The 14,031-nt window shown below is 48.8% G+C and overlaps 5 protein-coding genes across 5 annotated transcripts; 1 reads left to right on the top strand and 4 right to left on the bottom strand.

Moving 5' to 3' along the window:
• Nucleotides 1–514: 514 nt before the first annotated feature.
• COCCADRAFT_2246 (uncharacterized protein) lies at nt 515–1,717 on the bottom strand (the record flags this gene model as incomplete). Its single annotated transcript, XM_007710719.1, has 2 exons — nt 515–1,620; nt 1,672–1,717. The coding sequence occupies 2 exons, from the start codon at nt 1,715–1,717 to the stop codon at nt 515–517; spliced, it is 1,152 nt and encodes a 383-aa protein (XP_007708909.1).
• Nucleotides 1,718–2,396: 679 nt separating this feature from the next.
• On the bottom strand, nt 2,397–3,805 carry COCCADRAFT_87251 (uncharacterized protein; the record flags this gene model as incomplete). Its single annotated transcript, XM_007710788.1, has 3 exons — nt 2,397–2,909; nt 2,963–3,454; nt 3,512–3,805. 3 exons carry the CDS (start codon nt 3,803–3,805, stop codon nt 2,397–2,399), a joined length of 1,299 nt encoding a protein of 432 aa, XP_007708978.1.
• A 597-nt stretch (nt 3,806–4,402) lies between these two features.
• COCCADRAFT_69933 (uncharacterized protein) lies at nt 4,403–5,448 on the bottom strand (the record flags this gene model as incomplete). The annotated part of the gene is made up of 2 exons (XM_007710789.1): nt 4,403–4,702; nt 5,125–5,448. Coding segments are annotated over 2 exons (624 nt in total), but the record flags the coding sequence as incomplete, so codon positions are not given.
• A 1,153-nt stretch (nt 5,449–6,601) lies between these two features.
• On the bottom strand, nt 6,602–10,296 carry COCCADRAFT_33943 (uncharacterized protein; the record flags this gene model as incomplete). Its single annotated transcript, XM_007710746.1, has 4 exons — nt 6,602–7,515; nt 7,566–8,084; nt 8,130–10,102; nt 10,154–10,296. The coding sequence occupies 4 exons, from the start codon at nt 10,294–10,296 to the stop codon at nt 6,602–6,604; spliced, it is 3,549 nt and encodes a 1,182-aa protein (XP_007708936.1).
• A 624-nt stretch (nt 10,297–10,920) lies between these two features.
• Nucleotides 10,921–12,585, top strand: COCCADRAFT_33944 (uncharacterized protein; the record flags this gene model as incomplete). The annotated part of the gene is made up of 1 exon (XM_007710747.1): nt 10,921–12,585. The coding sequence occupies one exon, from the start codon at nt 10,921–10,923 to the stop codon at nt 12,583–12,585; it is 1,665 nt and encodes a 554-aa protein (XP_007708937.1).
• Between the last annotated feature and the right edge of the window lie 1,446 nt (nt 12,586–14,031).

Below are 14,031 nucleotides of genomic sequence, written 5' to 3' on the forward strand. Positions count from 1 at the left end.
TGGAATGTCGCCTCTTGAAAGCCGTCATAAACGGCATACGCACGATGCTCCAACCGAGAACGGCTTGCAAGAGTTTTAGCGATGTCTAGGGGCTTTTCCAATCGGAGGCCGTTGGATACAACATCCAGTGTTCGACTTAGTGAATTGGCACTCTTCGCTGAGCACAATATGAGTACCGGCCTCTCAAGAGGCATAACCTTTTCCTGAACAAGTTCCTCGTTTTATGACATGCTTGGACTAGCATCTAAAGTCAATTGACTACTGTTGGTTAGAGATCCGCTGCTGCTCCCAGATGCACTGCTGACATCGATTCCCTTCTGGAATTGACTCCAATCATAGCTTTCTTGAGTATCGGGAAACCCGTCAATATTGTACATGGCAGACTCAAATCCTTCGACAATGATATGGGCGTTAGCACCGCCTATACCAAATGTATTGATACTCGCTCTTTTGGGCAATGATTTGGGCCAATTCGTGGGAATTTGAACGACATTCAGCCGAAGAGCGTCAAACTTTATCTTTTCATTGAGACTCCGAATACAATAGTGGGTGGTATAATGTTAGCCTCAATGGCCAGTAGGACCCTCATTAATGTTGTCAGGGCGGAAGCGCTTTCGGAATGCCCTAAATTAGGCTTGACTGATCCAATATGAAGAGGCTCTCCAGGAGTTTTGTAGGGCGCAAAGATTTTCCCAACTGCATGCGTCTCTACTACGTCTCCATATGGAGTTCCAGTGCCATGGCATTCAAAATAGCTAGTACTTTGTATGTCGGTTATCCCCGCATTTTCGTATGCTTTTCGTATGACAACAATTTGAGCATCTTCACTAGGACTTGTTATACTCCCGCCAGATCCATTCGCCCCAACTTCTGTGCCGCGAATAACTGCATGAATAGGATTACCAGCTCTGATTGCGTGAGAGAGTTGCTTGACAAAGAAAGCTACAGCTCCATCTGCTCGAGTATATCCATCTGCCCTTGAATCGAACGTATGGCATCTTGATGTAGGGGACAATACGCCCAGTTTCGACACGAACATTTGCGCTTCCACACTTCTGATGGTATTTGCGGCGCATACTGATGCAGCATCGCAATCGTTATTTCGGAGACCAGAACAGGCCATATGGAGAGCGCAGCCTGACGACGCACAAGCCGTACCAACAGTAAGGCTGGGCCCCTTCAAGTCAAACGCATAACTTATGCGATTGCTGAGCATGGCTGTTGAAGCGCCAGTTGCTGTATAAGCTGTCATGAACTCGGAGTCTTTAAGGCCTGTTAGACATTGCTCAGGACAGAAGTTGCCTGCGTATACACCAGTACATGTTCCGGATAGCTGGGCCAATGACACTCCAGCTCTTTCACAAGCTTCATAGGTGACCTCGAGCATTTTCTTTTGAGCAGGATCCATGGTAGAAGCCTCAACAGCTGAGATGTTGAAGAAATCATTGTCGAAGCTGTCGAGATCATCCTTTAGGGAAAATCCTGGACGGGTGGCGTTTTGACCAAACCATGCATCAATGTTTAGTCTCGTGTAAGGAAAGTCAGAATAGCCATCTCGACCGTCAATCAAGAGATCCCAGAAATCTTCGGGGCTGTTAACATCTCCCGGTAACCTGCATGCTACGTAGAATATTAGTCACTGATAAAAAAAATGTCGTTACGAGGACGTACCCATTCCGACGATCGCAGTCGGCTTGAGAGGCCGAGAGGGTGACATTTTCGGTATAATTAAGACTGGCTATGATACTGAGTGAGTGAAATTAGATTTCTGGTGATGGCTCGGTAGAGTTCCAGTTTTGTGTTTTGTACTAGCAACAATGCGGCATAACCAATGCAAAATGCATTGTACAAAGCATTTAAGGATCTCTATTTTTTTTAGAAAGCATTTGATTAGGTGATAAATACCAAGATCTCCGCCAGCCTAACCAGCCGAAAAACGAGGTCTAAAACCAGCTGAAAACCAGCCGAAAACTAACCGAAGAACGAGCTCGAAGACCAGTCAAAAAATCAAATCTACTCATTTTAAATTAATTCCAATCTATTAGAGCTATCTATACGAAGATAATCTAAGAATTAAAAAGAAAAAAGAAAAAGAAACTAGGCATAATAGCAAGCGGTGGATCCCGTGTATTGTAATACCAAAGATCATAGATTTGTAGCATAGTCACATTTCTCAATAAAATTTGAGCATGTATCATCAAATATAGTGAAGGGCTGGCTAGGGGGTTGAAGTTCAGAATGCGTATCAAATATGATTGGATATAACAGAGCCCAAGGATTGATTCTCTACGTTTGGAAAAAGCGAAGTTGCATAATCTTTCAATACCTGTTCCCTATGCTTGCCCGATACATCATCAATTTTCACACTTAAAAAGATGCAACGCTGCGCATAAAAGCTATCCAAGATTCTTCGCACGAGTCGCAACCCATGTTACAAAGACGCTGATCGCAGTTACCACATAGGCGCTAACATCAAAGGCACCCTGAATATCCCTCTCTAGCACACTCCATAGAATACCGAAAAGAAGGCTGCCCAAGAGAAAAACAGCGAACACTACGCCAACGATCATGTCGAAGTCAATCCCTTCTTTATAGTATATGCCCCAGCCTTCTGCGGGTTTTCCTACGCATACTTGGAGTTTCCCAGCCGTTCTTTTCGGTAGCTGGTCAAGAACCCATGTTTCGTCTTCATGGATGCATTGTGGCGAGGAAAGCATATGCATTAAGTCTTGTGACAAAACTGGGGGCCATATTGCGAGAGGTCCCGGTCGTGAACAGCGATATTCAGCGTCCTGAGATGGTTCGACCTTTGGTGCTGGAGGTATGCACTCACAAATGGCTGGATTCATTGAGGTGCAGCAAGGATTATGGTCTCGTACCTCGACGTTGTTGCCCATACGAAGGCGAAACTTGTATTTCTCAAAATTTGTCTTTCTCGTCAAGCTGCTCATTCAAGACTTACCTTGACAAAAAACATTCCTTGTATACTTCTCATTGCTAGGATACTTCGGAAACGACTATTATTGCACCGCATTTGCTGCTTCATGAAGCAGAACAGTGCTCGATCTGTGGATACAGAATCGATGGGATCTTGTAAAAGGCACTTTCTCCGTTCAGTCCGGTGCGCGCAGGCTAGAAGATGTAGCCTAGGGGTTGAATTTGTTGGTGTATTTGTAGCCGGCGCTGAGGAGGTTAAAGGAGCAGAACGATCGGGAGCGTTGTACTGCGGTAAGCCCCCTCCAGAGTTAGGGGTCGTTGCTTTAACCGAAGAAGTACCAGTACCCCGCCTTGCCCAAGCAGGGAATTTGAAGTTCCAATTTTGGTTTTTAGATGTCTTGCTGTACGAAGCTACAGTGATACTAGCACCGGTGGAACGGTTCATCCTGTCTGTGAGTTCATGTATACCATTGTGACGGTACTCCATTACATCACCGAAGAAGCTTTCTCCGCATCTCTGATATTTGATCAGTAATCGCTTGTAAATCTGCACCCACCTGCGGTATGAACCTACGCATATCCATCTCACACGAACCATCCCAGGCTCTAGAGGCGGCTCCAAAAAACCTGCTGCAATGAACAAGTTGTCGAGTGCCACTTGAATTTGACTAAAAAGCGTCCGATGATATCGCTTCTTGATGAATGCTTCTCCGGATTCCATGGGTAAATACACTTCAGGCACAAGATCAGGCATTCGATTCAATGAGTGTACCTTTTCCCTGTCATCATCCTTGCTCTCCTCCACTTCGTTCTCTTCCTCGTCCCTGCCCTCGTCCTCTTGTTGCTTGCCGGTCGCTGTGGAGCTCATGGACGCTAATGACAAAATCGATTCTACTCGAGATGTAGGAGATGCTTGATCGAAATTATCGTCTGACACCTTCAGATTGTTGTTCGTATCATCTCGGGGTTGGGAAGATAGCTCCTGCCGCTTGGCTCCATATGTAATCGACTTTGTGTGGTTGTGTGCATATAGCATGTGTGTAAGATGATCTGTTCTCCTCGCAAAGATTTTGCTGCAAATTGAACAAATATAGGGTGCTAGCCTGCTCCTACTCTCTGCATGGCGACTCCGCATATGGCTCTGAAAAAAGCTTTTGGGAGAAAATCTGGCACCGCGCTCTTTGTGATGAGAATCTATCCTTTGAGATAGCGAGTAAGGATGTTTTACTTCTTTGTCGCTGCCATCACAACTGCTGGTGTACTCTGTCTCATGCTCTGGAAGCAGCGTTTCGGTGTCCTCGACTGCTTGCTTAGAGTATAATCGTATTTCTGTACAGCGGTGCGGCTGACGGGAAAGAGTGCGGCTGACAATTAGCAGCATGAAATTACCCGCAAGCCGCCGCGGAAGATATCTGTCGTTGAAATAGTCCATAATCGCCCCTGACAGCGGACTGTACACGCTGCCAGACCTATCACAATCGCCAAATCCTTCAATCACGCAGAACATTGTACCTAGTCCTGGTGCTCTGATAAGCGTACAAAATATGTCCAACATAAATGCAGACATTTCCGGGGTTTCTTCGAAAATTCCTTCAGATCTTTGGGCTGCTTCGAGGTTTTCCTGCATTTTATTCAATCGTTCCAAGTTGCCATATAGGTGCTGACTTAGCTCTGGGCGTTTAGTGACAATTTGGCCTATAAGTCCGTAGAGCATAAGCGTAGATGTGTTGCTTCTGTTTGTTACACGGGGTTCGGATCTATATTTCTCTTACCGGGTCCCACACTAAGGCCGGTGAGCTTTACGCTAGTGTTCCGTGAGGTAATCGTCTGGCGAGATAGTGGAGTGGGCGTGCTTATAAGATAGACAATAATAGGTTGACAAACCTAATCTATATTGCTATAGACTAATAGGTAATAATCTTGTTAAGTAAAGTAACTAGTAAGAAAGTATAATTTAAGTTAACCACAACGAGAGTAATAATGAAATCTATCTATCCTTATATCCTTATTGCTTCCAGTCCTGCCATCTCTTCATGCACTGCCATCTTAGATGGCTAGCCTTGGCGAGATGGCACATTACGTGACTTCGAGCCCCGCAATGATCCTTTACCTTTTGACGTGGACGTCCCTAGGCCCTCGGCCATCTCGTCATTTGTCAAGGAGAGAATCCTTCTTGTTACTTGTAACACTGTTGTAGAAGAAGAATACCAATTCTGCGTTTTCTGCTACCGCAGTGTGTTTCTCTAGCTCCTCTGTTAGAAAGACAGATAGCATTGTCGTGTCCGTGCCCAGAGTGCCTGAGATCCATAGCAGCTGTGAGCCTCTGTCCCTATCGCGTTTCTTACTACTATCCAGCCATTTACGGTAGCGATCGTCTTGTATTACCCATTCGAATGGGCTAGGCGATAGTCGAACTTTTGTAGCGATTATATCCCGACGGGTGATAAGGGGATCAGTGAGGATGAGTGCACGGCGACACCAAGTGACTGTTTGCTCTAATACATCTGTCGGGTGGTGATATTAGAAACATCTCATATTAGAAGAACCAGAGATACCTTTGGATAGTCTTTCCTGGTATTTTATGAGTCCGGTGCGAACAATCTCATCCATATGCCTGTCCGATTCTTCAAGAAGGTGGTCGGATTGGGACTGATTTTGAGCCATCGAACTTTCCCTGCGCGAGGCCTTCTAGAAAATACCAATAAACGATAAAAGACGCTTTAGGGTGTATGTACTTTGGTATAAGGGCGATGGTGTTTCTATGAGCAGGCTGAATTCGGTGGTTGAAGGGTGGTCTAGGCACCGACGTAGCACTGCCCCTGCCCAACATCTGCTATTCAATGAACATGATAATGTGATATTTATCATATCAGCGGTCAGTAGTGGTACAGAAGTGAAGGCAATTATTGATGTGGCATTGAGACTGGCCATAAACACAATTTATAGGCGCTGAGCGCGATATCGTCTTGCACAAGCTGCGCGGCGGTCCAGGGATCGTTCTCTAGTGAAATCTGTGGTAGGAGTCATTCCATCGACGCGAAGGGTTCGGATTGCAAGAGCAAAGTGAGAATATTCAACAGTTAGATTGTGTATAGAATATATGTATTATATGATCGAGAACAATCTGGAGATCCTTTGATATGGCACTGGTCAAAACCAGATGCACACAGTGGGCCCTTTCGACATGACACGTGATGTTACGTGGCTTTCACATAGACGTTTCTGCTGGAACCTTTAGATCTGGTCGTGTTTAATAGCTGAAATATAACTTTCCCACTATAAAATGCACGTCGGAGCCGCCCGTGACACATGACGTGATCAATGTCGCTATGCTACCTCAGCAGTGCGGGTATACATGCAACTATAGAAGTGGACAGTAACATAATCGAACTTCGGACTCTGCCTACAAATGTAGACCACAATGCATCATCATGATTATAACGAGAAGCCGCAAGTACCACCAACTTCTCCATTACAAAACCCATTCCAACTACCAGCATGTACAAAAATAATACCATTGAAACTCCCTACCCGCCCTAACCCCCCTCTTTTTATTTTCAAAACAATCTATACATACGCATGAAATATCGATACCACCCCCATCCATTCTATCCCCAATCCCCAAACAACAAAACCCAATACCGCATAAACTTCCATGCACACCTTACACAAGCCCAAACCCCTTCGAACTCCGAATAGCCAACAACATCTTCCCCTCCATAACCCCCCTATCCCTATACTCAGGCAAATACAACTTGCCAAAGCACGTCGAGCTACTGGGCAGCGCATGCGGCGCCCCGCCTATCCTTGCAATATGGAACGTAATACTCTCGTACCCAGTGACCGGCACACGGTCCGACGCAGTGACGAACTCGAGTAGGTGTCTACAATCCTCTTGGCTGTATTTCTCGACAATGTCCCAGAAAGTTTGGATGGTGGGGCTTGTAGCGCTGTATCCTTCTTCGTATTTTGCGCAGCTTTTGAGATCGGCGATGGAGATGTGCTGGGTTCCTTCGACGAGGGCGCGGAGGGTCGTGGGGGTGAAGAGGTGGAGGCTTTTGGGTTTGATGCAGGAGAGGAAGCCTTTGAGGAAGGAATGAAGTTGAGGGGCGACTGAATCGTGGGTTAGGGCGCGGATATAGTCGCAGACGTATTGGGTGCGGTTTTCATTGGTTACCATGTCCGGTGCTTCAGTGGGACTTGAGTTGTTGAATGGGTGATGAAGGTTGTGGTCGATGCGCTGGCCGTAGACTTCGTAGCTGAAGACGTATTCGCGCGTGAAGATGTCTTCGACATCGCCGTCGCTCCAAGATAGTAGTTCTTCGAAGCTGTCTGCTAAGCCTGGCCAGCCGTCTCTGATGTATTCCAAGGCGTCTTGCTCGACAGCATGGATATAAGGTGGACTGCCGTTAGTTTGGAGATATTCGTAAAAGGCCAACGGGAATGTAACTGGAAGCGTAATGCCGTTGTATACAGCAAGGCTAAACAAGATACCCAGCATCTCAAATTTCCACAGCGGTTCGAGACTCTTGGGCTGAAACCAGGTCATTCTCGTTTGCGGGTCGATTGTGAACATGCCTTGTAAAGTTAGGTTATGCCTCAATGCACAAAGGCCCGCAGCTACTTACCATGCTGAGGCTTAAATGCCTCACTCAGGATTACGCGGAAGAACTCATATGTTACTCCGCCATGATCGACACCAATCTCTCCTTCACCGTGGCCCATCTTTACTTTGAGCGGCTTGAGAAGCATTCTTTTGTCCTGGCCCCACAATTGATCAAGCGTGTCTTTTAGTGGATCTTCTCGACTGACATCCAAGACGAGGTATTCACTAAGGGTAACTTTCAGGCGACTCTTAATGACCCACCAATAAGGTTCTCGAAGAAACATCTTGAGTGATGCTTGCATCTGTTGAGTGCGCATGGTGTGGTCATAGTGCTTCATCATCTCTGAGAAGTTGATTGTGCGAAAGTATGCGACCAGATGTTGAGCGGAGAATAGACAAGTATACTGTAAAACGTGAAGGGTGTTTGGCTTTTCCTTCCATGCCACGAATGCAGCAGGCTCACTCACCGTATTAAGGCGCTCGTTCAGGATAGGCATTTCGAACATTTTGGGGCGCAAGTTAAGAGACTGGTGTTTCGAATCTGGGAATGTTAGCTTGTCCTATGGACTGGATATCGGTGGCTTACGAAGTTTATCCAGCATGATCACGGCAGTACCAACACTGGTCCATTTGTTGATCTCAGCCTTGCTATCCCATTCTTTGATTAAGACGGTTCGCAGCCACTCTACAAATGTGGCTGTCACAGTCCAACCCGGGTCACTCTCACTGTCCTGATCACGATTGAGTCTGCGCTTGTTTACCAATGCAACACGCTCGACTATTTCCAGATGATCTATGACAACATCCAGAAGTGACTGATCAGTAGTTTGAGATTCTCCATCGTCATCGCTCAGACTATGGAGAATGTGTTCAAAGCAACACCGCGTTCCAATTGCGCGACACAAGCGATTTGCAAGGCGTAATGCGGGCTCATATTCGAGCTCATCAATAATGTCCATGTGCGGGTCTGTGAAAGTATCGGTATCAGGGAACGCATGGGGTACAATGATACCCCATGATCGCAACTTTCGGATTTGTGCCCACGTCTGCGGCCGACCTCTCCGCACCGATGAGGTCAAAGCATGTATGCATATCATGACAACATGAGCAGCTTCTTCAGTACTGAGGTAGCGTGGCGGAGTGTCTGATTTACCGTTGCCTTTTGCTTGCCCCGACAGACTGTTCGCAGGGGCACTCTTGATTGATGGTCTCAGACGAGGGCTTTTGTGAAGGGTGAGTTCGGGAGGCGGCGCAAACAGGGCTTCTAGTGACAAGTACAAGCTATCGAAAATGAGGGCACCATTCCGGCGGCTCCAGTCTCGGAAAGAGATGACCAATCGATGCGAGTCAAGATGTGGAAGCGGCGAGTCCTTGAAGGCTGCGCTGCTCTCACGGAAAGATGAGAGCAACGTTTCAGGGTCGCTTAGTGTGTAAAATAATGATCGATTAATAATGGGCTTTGTTCGTCGGTTCGGACGATGGCCATCGAAGTCTACGAGATGATTGAAGTCCGCAGATCTTTTGTCTCCACGAGGGCGTATGTCTTCTTTGAGTTCATCTAGAATGCTGCAGCTCAGGCTAGACAAGACAGGTATACTGTTATCCGTTCGGTCCGAGCTTGCAGAATCTCCTTTAGGATTCTCTAGTGCCTTTGGAGTTTTTCTTATATCATTCGTAATGAATGGGTTCGCTCCTCCAATCGTGAAACTTTTTCTACCGGACTTTGAGATGGATAGCATGGTTGCAGTTGTCGCTGCGTCGGATGGAGTGCTTTCTGTATCTGTGTGGGATTGGCTTCGTGCTTTGTTATTAAGAGGGTGGTAAGGTATCCTGTGAATATGTCGGCCATTTTGAACAACTTGAGCAGCTGGCGCGCCCGTTCCTGCCTTGTCAGAAGCCATTTGTGAATGTTCACATTGCGTGTGGGGCTTGGCATTCACATGTGCTAAACTGATATGTTCGATGGAAGGCGTCAACTCCAGACTGGTGTTCCTATCATGCCCGTTTGTCCTGGAGCTGTGTTCATTTTGGGGAGAGGCGTCATGGGAGGGATATAGAGAAGCAAGTATGGAGGCGGAAGTGGGTATTTGTTTGGTATAGGAATATATCATGGCGAGACTGTCGTACAAATTCTGACCAAGCGCCTTTGGGTCCTTCCTAACCTGTTGCCTGCGCATGAGCTCGCTCACAGTGCTAACCTGCTCTTGTTGAGGTTGGTGACGGACATGCGTGTCCCCTTGGCCAGTCCCAATACGTTTATCTCCATGCTGACGTACTTGCTGCTCTGATGAAGCATGCGCGATAGATTCCTTGTCCAAACCATGTGTCAACTGTACTGAGCTATCGCCCAGTTCAAATGAAGACGGCGCTATGTTGAGGTCATGAGGACACAGCCCTCTCTGGGGGTCGTCTTGACTGGCAAGATAGTGGGCAAGGGCGGTGGCAGTAAGGTGTGTAGGAGGACGGTGGGGCTTGGAGGCATTGCGCTTGTGGGACGAGAGGCAAGTGGGGGTAGTGCAGTAGGGGCTCTTACAGCCGTAGAGGATCTGGGATAGGTAGCTGTCGTGGTCAGCGCATTGTCCCAAGGTGCACGAGCCGAGGGGGACTTACTGCCGCACAAGGTGCTGGAACTGGCGCTGGCGCTCCGTCTGGGAGCATTCCAACACCCGACGAGGGTCTTGCACCTCTACAACATTGATCAATCGGGTGCTGTCTAGGACACGTGACGGACGCCTTGGCGGTTCTCCCAGCATCGCCGTGGAGGATAAGGTTGGAGGGGAGTGGGTGCGCGGAGGGACGCGTGGGTGCTCGGTTGCTTGTGACATGGCCATGTCATCGGCAGCTACAACCATCTAAGCGCGAAAGGGGAGTGAAGACGGTGGCCAGCAGTGCTTTGGTGAATGTCATGGCGCGCTGGAGCGGTCACGTACTGAGCGTCTCATCTCAGACGAGCAGTTCTCGACAGGCCATAGGGCTGAGTAGCGGCCAGTGGGTTGGTCGCTCTTGCCATGCGGCTCTCACCCGCTGCAGGGATGCCATGTGCCCGCGGCTTGGCGCCACAGCTGATGTCATGGCCGTCCACTTCAATATTCGCCGCATCCCCCGTCGCTGCGCCCTTTCCACCAGCTCCGCCGTGACCAGCATTGCCCGCAGTGTCTGCATCTCAAACACTGCCTCTGGTACCCATTAATCAGCGCCGTATCATCCGGTTAGAGAATTTTGCCCCCCGGCCAGTCATAAAGGCCTGACCCAACCGCGCTACCGTTTCCCACACTTACCCCCACCTATTAATCGCCTTTTATTTCTCCCCTCTCATCTCGCCTCCCTCCACCCCTCTGACTGCAACCACACCCAAATCCTCGAAAACAGCAGCAGATATGGCGTCGCAAGTGCCTACCCAGGCGAACATCCAGTCAACGCACCCTTTTACCTGCAACACATGTCAGGTCGCCTTCCGGTCCAGCGAGTTGCAGCGGGCGCATATGCAAACCGACTGGCATCGCTACAACCTCAAGCGCCGCGTTGCCTCCCTCCCGCCTCTGTCCTCCGAAATCTTCACCGAGAAGGTCCTCGCCAACAAAGCCAGCGCTGCCGCCACTGCCGCCAAGGCTTCATTTGAAAAGTCGTGCTCCGCATGCCAGAAAACATACTTTAGCGAGAATGCCTATAACAATCATCTCAACAGCCAAAAGCACCGTATGAATGTGGCAAAATCGGCAAAGGGTGCGCACTTGGATGATGCCGCCTCCGTGACCGGTTCCATGGTTAGCTCTGCCTTTTCTCTCGGAGAGTCCATGGCCGAGTCCGAGGCTACTATCAATGGCGATGCGGATACTGAAATATCTGATCTCGCTCATGTTGTAAAGAAGACTACTCTCAACGGTGAAGCTCCCGCGTCAGAAGAGTCCGCTGGAGCCCAAGACGACAAGAGCTCAGTCGCCGCCTCTACCAAGCCTGCTGCTGATCCCCTACTCGACTGCCTGTTCTGCAACTACAAGTCTCCCAGTTTTCAACTTAACGTCACGCACATGAGTCGATTCCACGGCATGTTCATACCTGAGAAGGAATTCCTTGTCCAACCGGAAGAGCTGATTAAGTACCTGCATGAGAAGGTGCATGTCTACCACGAATGCTTGAAGTGCCACAAGGTCCTCCACACTGCCTCTGGCATCCAAACACACATGCGCGACCGCGGTCACTGCATGATTGCCTTCGAAACTGAGCTAGAGCTTGTTGAGATCGGCGAGTTCTACGACTTCCGAAGTTCGTACCCAGACGCCGCCGACTTCAACGAGAGGGAACAGGAGGCCGAGGATTCAGACGATTCTTCGTCAACCACAGGAGGTGGAATCAAGCTTGGAGCGAGACGCGAGACCAAGACGACCACCGAAGACGATGCCGCCATGTCTAGCAATGCTGAAGAAGACGAGGGCTGGGAAACCGACAGCACCGTTTCGAGCGTGCCCACCGATGAAATCACAGCTGTCCCCATCGACCGCAGCCACCGCCACAAGTCCCTCAGCAAGTCCAAGCACCATAGCCATACCGACCCGCGTCCGCATCGCGCAGCAGATGGCTTCCATTCGCATGCTCACCACACACCCCAGGCCGTCTACTACGACGACTACGAGCTGCATCTGCCTTCCGGCCGCACCGCCGGCCACCGATCTCTCAACAAGTACTACCGCCAGAATCTCCGCAACTACCCTGGCGTAGCCGAGCGTATGGAGGAAGCCCAGCGCCGCGCTATTCCCGGCGCCCTCCCCGCACCCGAAGACCAAGACGGCGACACCAACATGGACGGTGCCGACCAGCAAGTCCAACTCCGCGGTCGTGGCCATGACGTCAAGCGTCAACTTATCTCATCCCGCAACAACGGGCTGCACGGCATGACGGGCGTGACGGACGCGAAGAAGAAGGAAGTCGAATCTGTAGAGAAGCGAGACCGCCAGAAGGAGCAGCGTGCGAGGAACAGATATCAAGCTGGCAACGAGCGGAGGAATAACCACCAGAAGCATTTCCGCGATCCGCTGCTGCAGTAGTTTGCGTTGGTTTCCTTTGTGGGGTCTGCGTTCTTTTCTTATGCGATTTGGTCACGAGTTATGAGCATGATTGGCGTTTGTGACGGTTTCTTGTTTTATGTTTTCCAGTGTAAAAGTGGGGGCAGAGAGGTGAGAGAGGTGATGGGGAAGTACGGACTAGCTAGCTGGCCGGTTGGGCAGAAGGAACTGGGTGGGGTATGTTAGCTTCTATTGCTAGTGCTATCAAAGCATTTTTGCTCCCCCATTTATGAGGTTCCGGCATTAGAATCGTGAGAATTATTTTCTTTTGGGAACTTCATTATCTTCTATATATGCATGTGACATTGGATGCTGCTATCTTACTGTCATCTGCGCCAACAGTGACTATCTTGCAATAGAAGACGAAGAGGAATAAGGAAACTGAACTGTGGTTCACATATCTTTTGACAATTAAACCGGTTTAGCTTGTATCGAGCAATGAGTTTCACTATGGAGAATACGGGCAACCTCCACCTTTGTCTGCACTCTCCTTACTCTGCGCGAAATATTTGTTTGAGTAGCAAGCAGTTAATCATTCATTACTGTACACCCATTTGATGGTAAGGGATTCGTTCCCAGATTGGGCGCTGTATCAAAGCTGTCTAAATTTGAGATTGTATTAGCAGTTAGAAAGATGGTTCTGGCTTCTGTCTTGCAATCTTGTGATGAGTTCGATGTGAGATCGAGTCAGAATTTAATTATGCTGGGTAAGACATCTTCGTTGTGTGCATGTACATCTCATACTATATCCAGTTTAAGGGAAGACTATTGGTCTCGAGGGTGAAACTAGTCACGATACCAAAGTTGTTGCTGTAGCCGCTGCGTAGTGGCCAATGTGAATCTAGGGGTTGTATGGGGCTTGCTGTGACGCTGGTACCGCTTGTTATAACGACCTGCGAAGAGGTCAGCTTACTGCGTAGAATCCTCTTTGCGGACAAACTAGATGCCCCACTTCGAAAGTAGCAACATTGAATTGGTCTAGTCGTCATAATTTCTACAGTTCTAGATCACGCTATAAGACCGCTGCCCGGTTGTCGTCCGGCTATACAGTGATCGTATTCTTTTCATCCACCCCCTTGATACCCTTCCGATTCTCGAATGACATAGTGATGCCCCTTGATCTTGGCGGCGCCTAATAGAGCACCGTGTCTACCACGCTTGATAATAAATGGATAATGCGAGAGTCATGATCAAGGCACCAGTACTAGAACTGCAGAAGAACCGAAAGGCTTGTATCGGTAGATGCGATACGGCATCGCTTCGGCAGAAATCCGGGATCAGAACCGAGACGCGAACGCAAGGTAACCTGCCTTATATGGAAATCCAGTGGTTTGATCCTCGTGCATGCGTTCGAGCGGGTCGAGCGGGTGGAACTGATGTCTGCGATGCCACAAGAGATGTGAAGACTGCCAAGACGAAAGACCGCGC

This window comes from Bipolaris zeicola, assembly GCF_000523435.1.
Source record: "Bipolaris zeicola 26-R-13 unplaced genomic scaffold scaffold_21, whole genome shotgun sequence".
NCBI classification, from domain to species: Eukaryota; Fungi; Ascomycota; class Dothideomycetes; order Pleosporales; family Pleosporaceae; genus Bipolaris; species Bipolaris zeicola.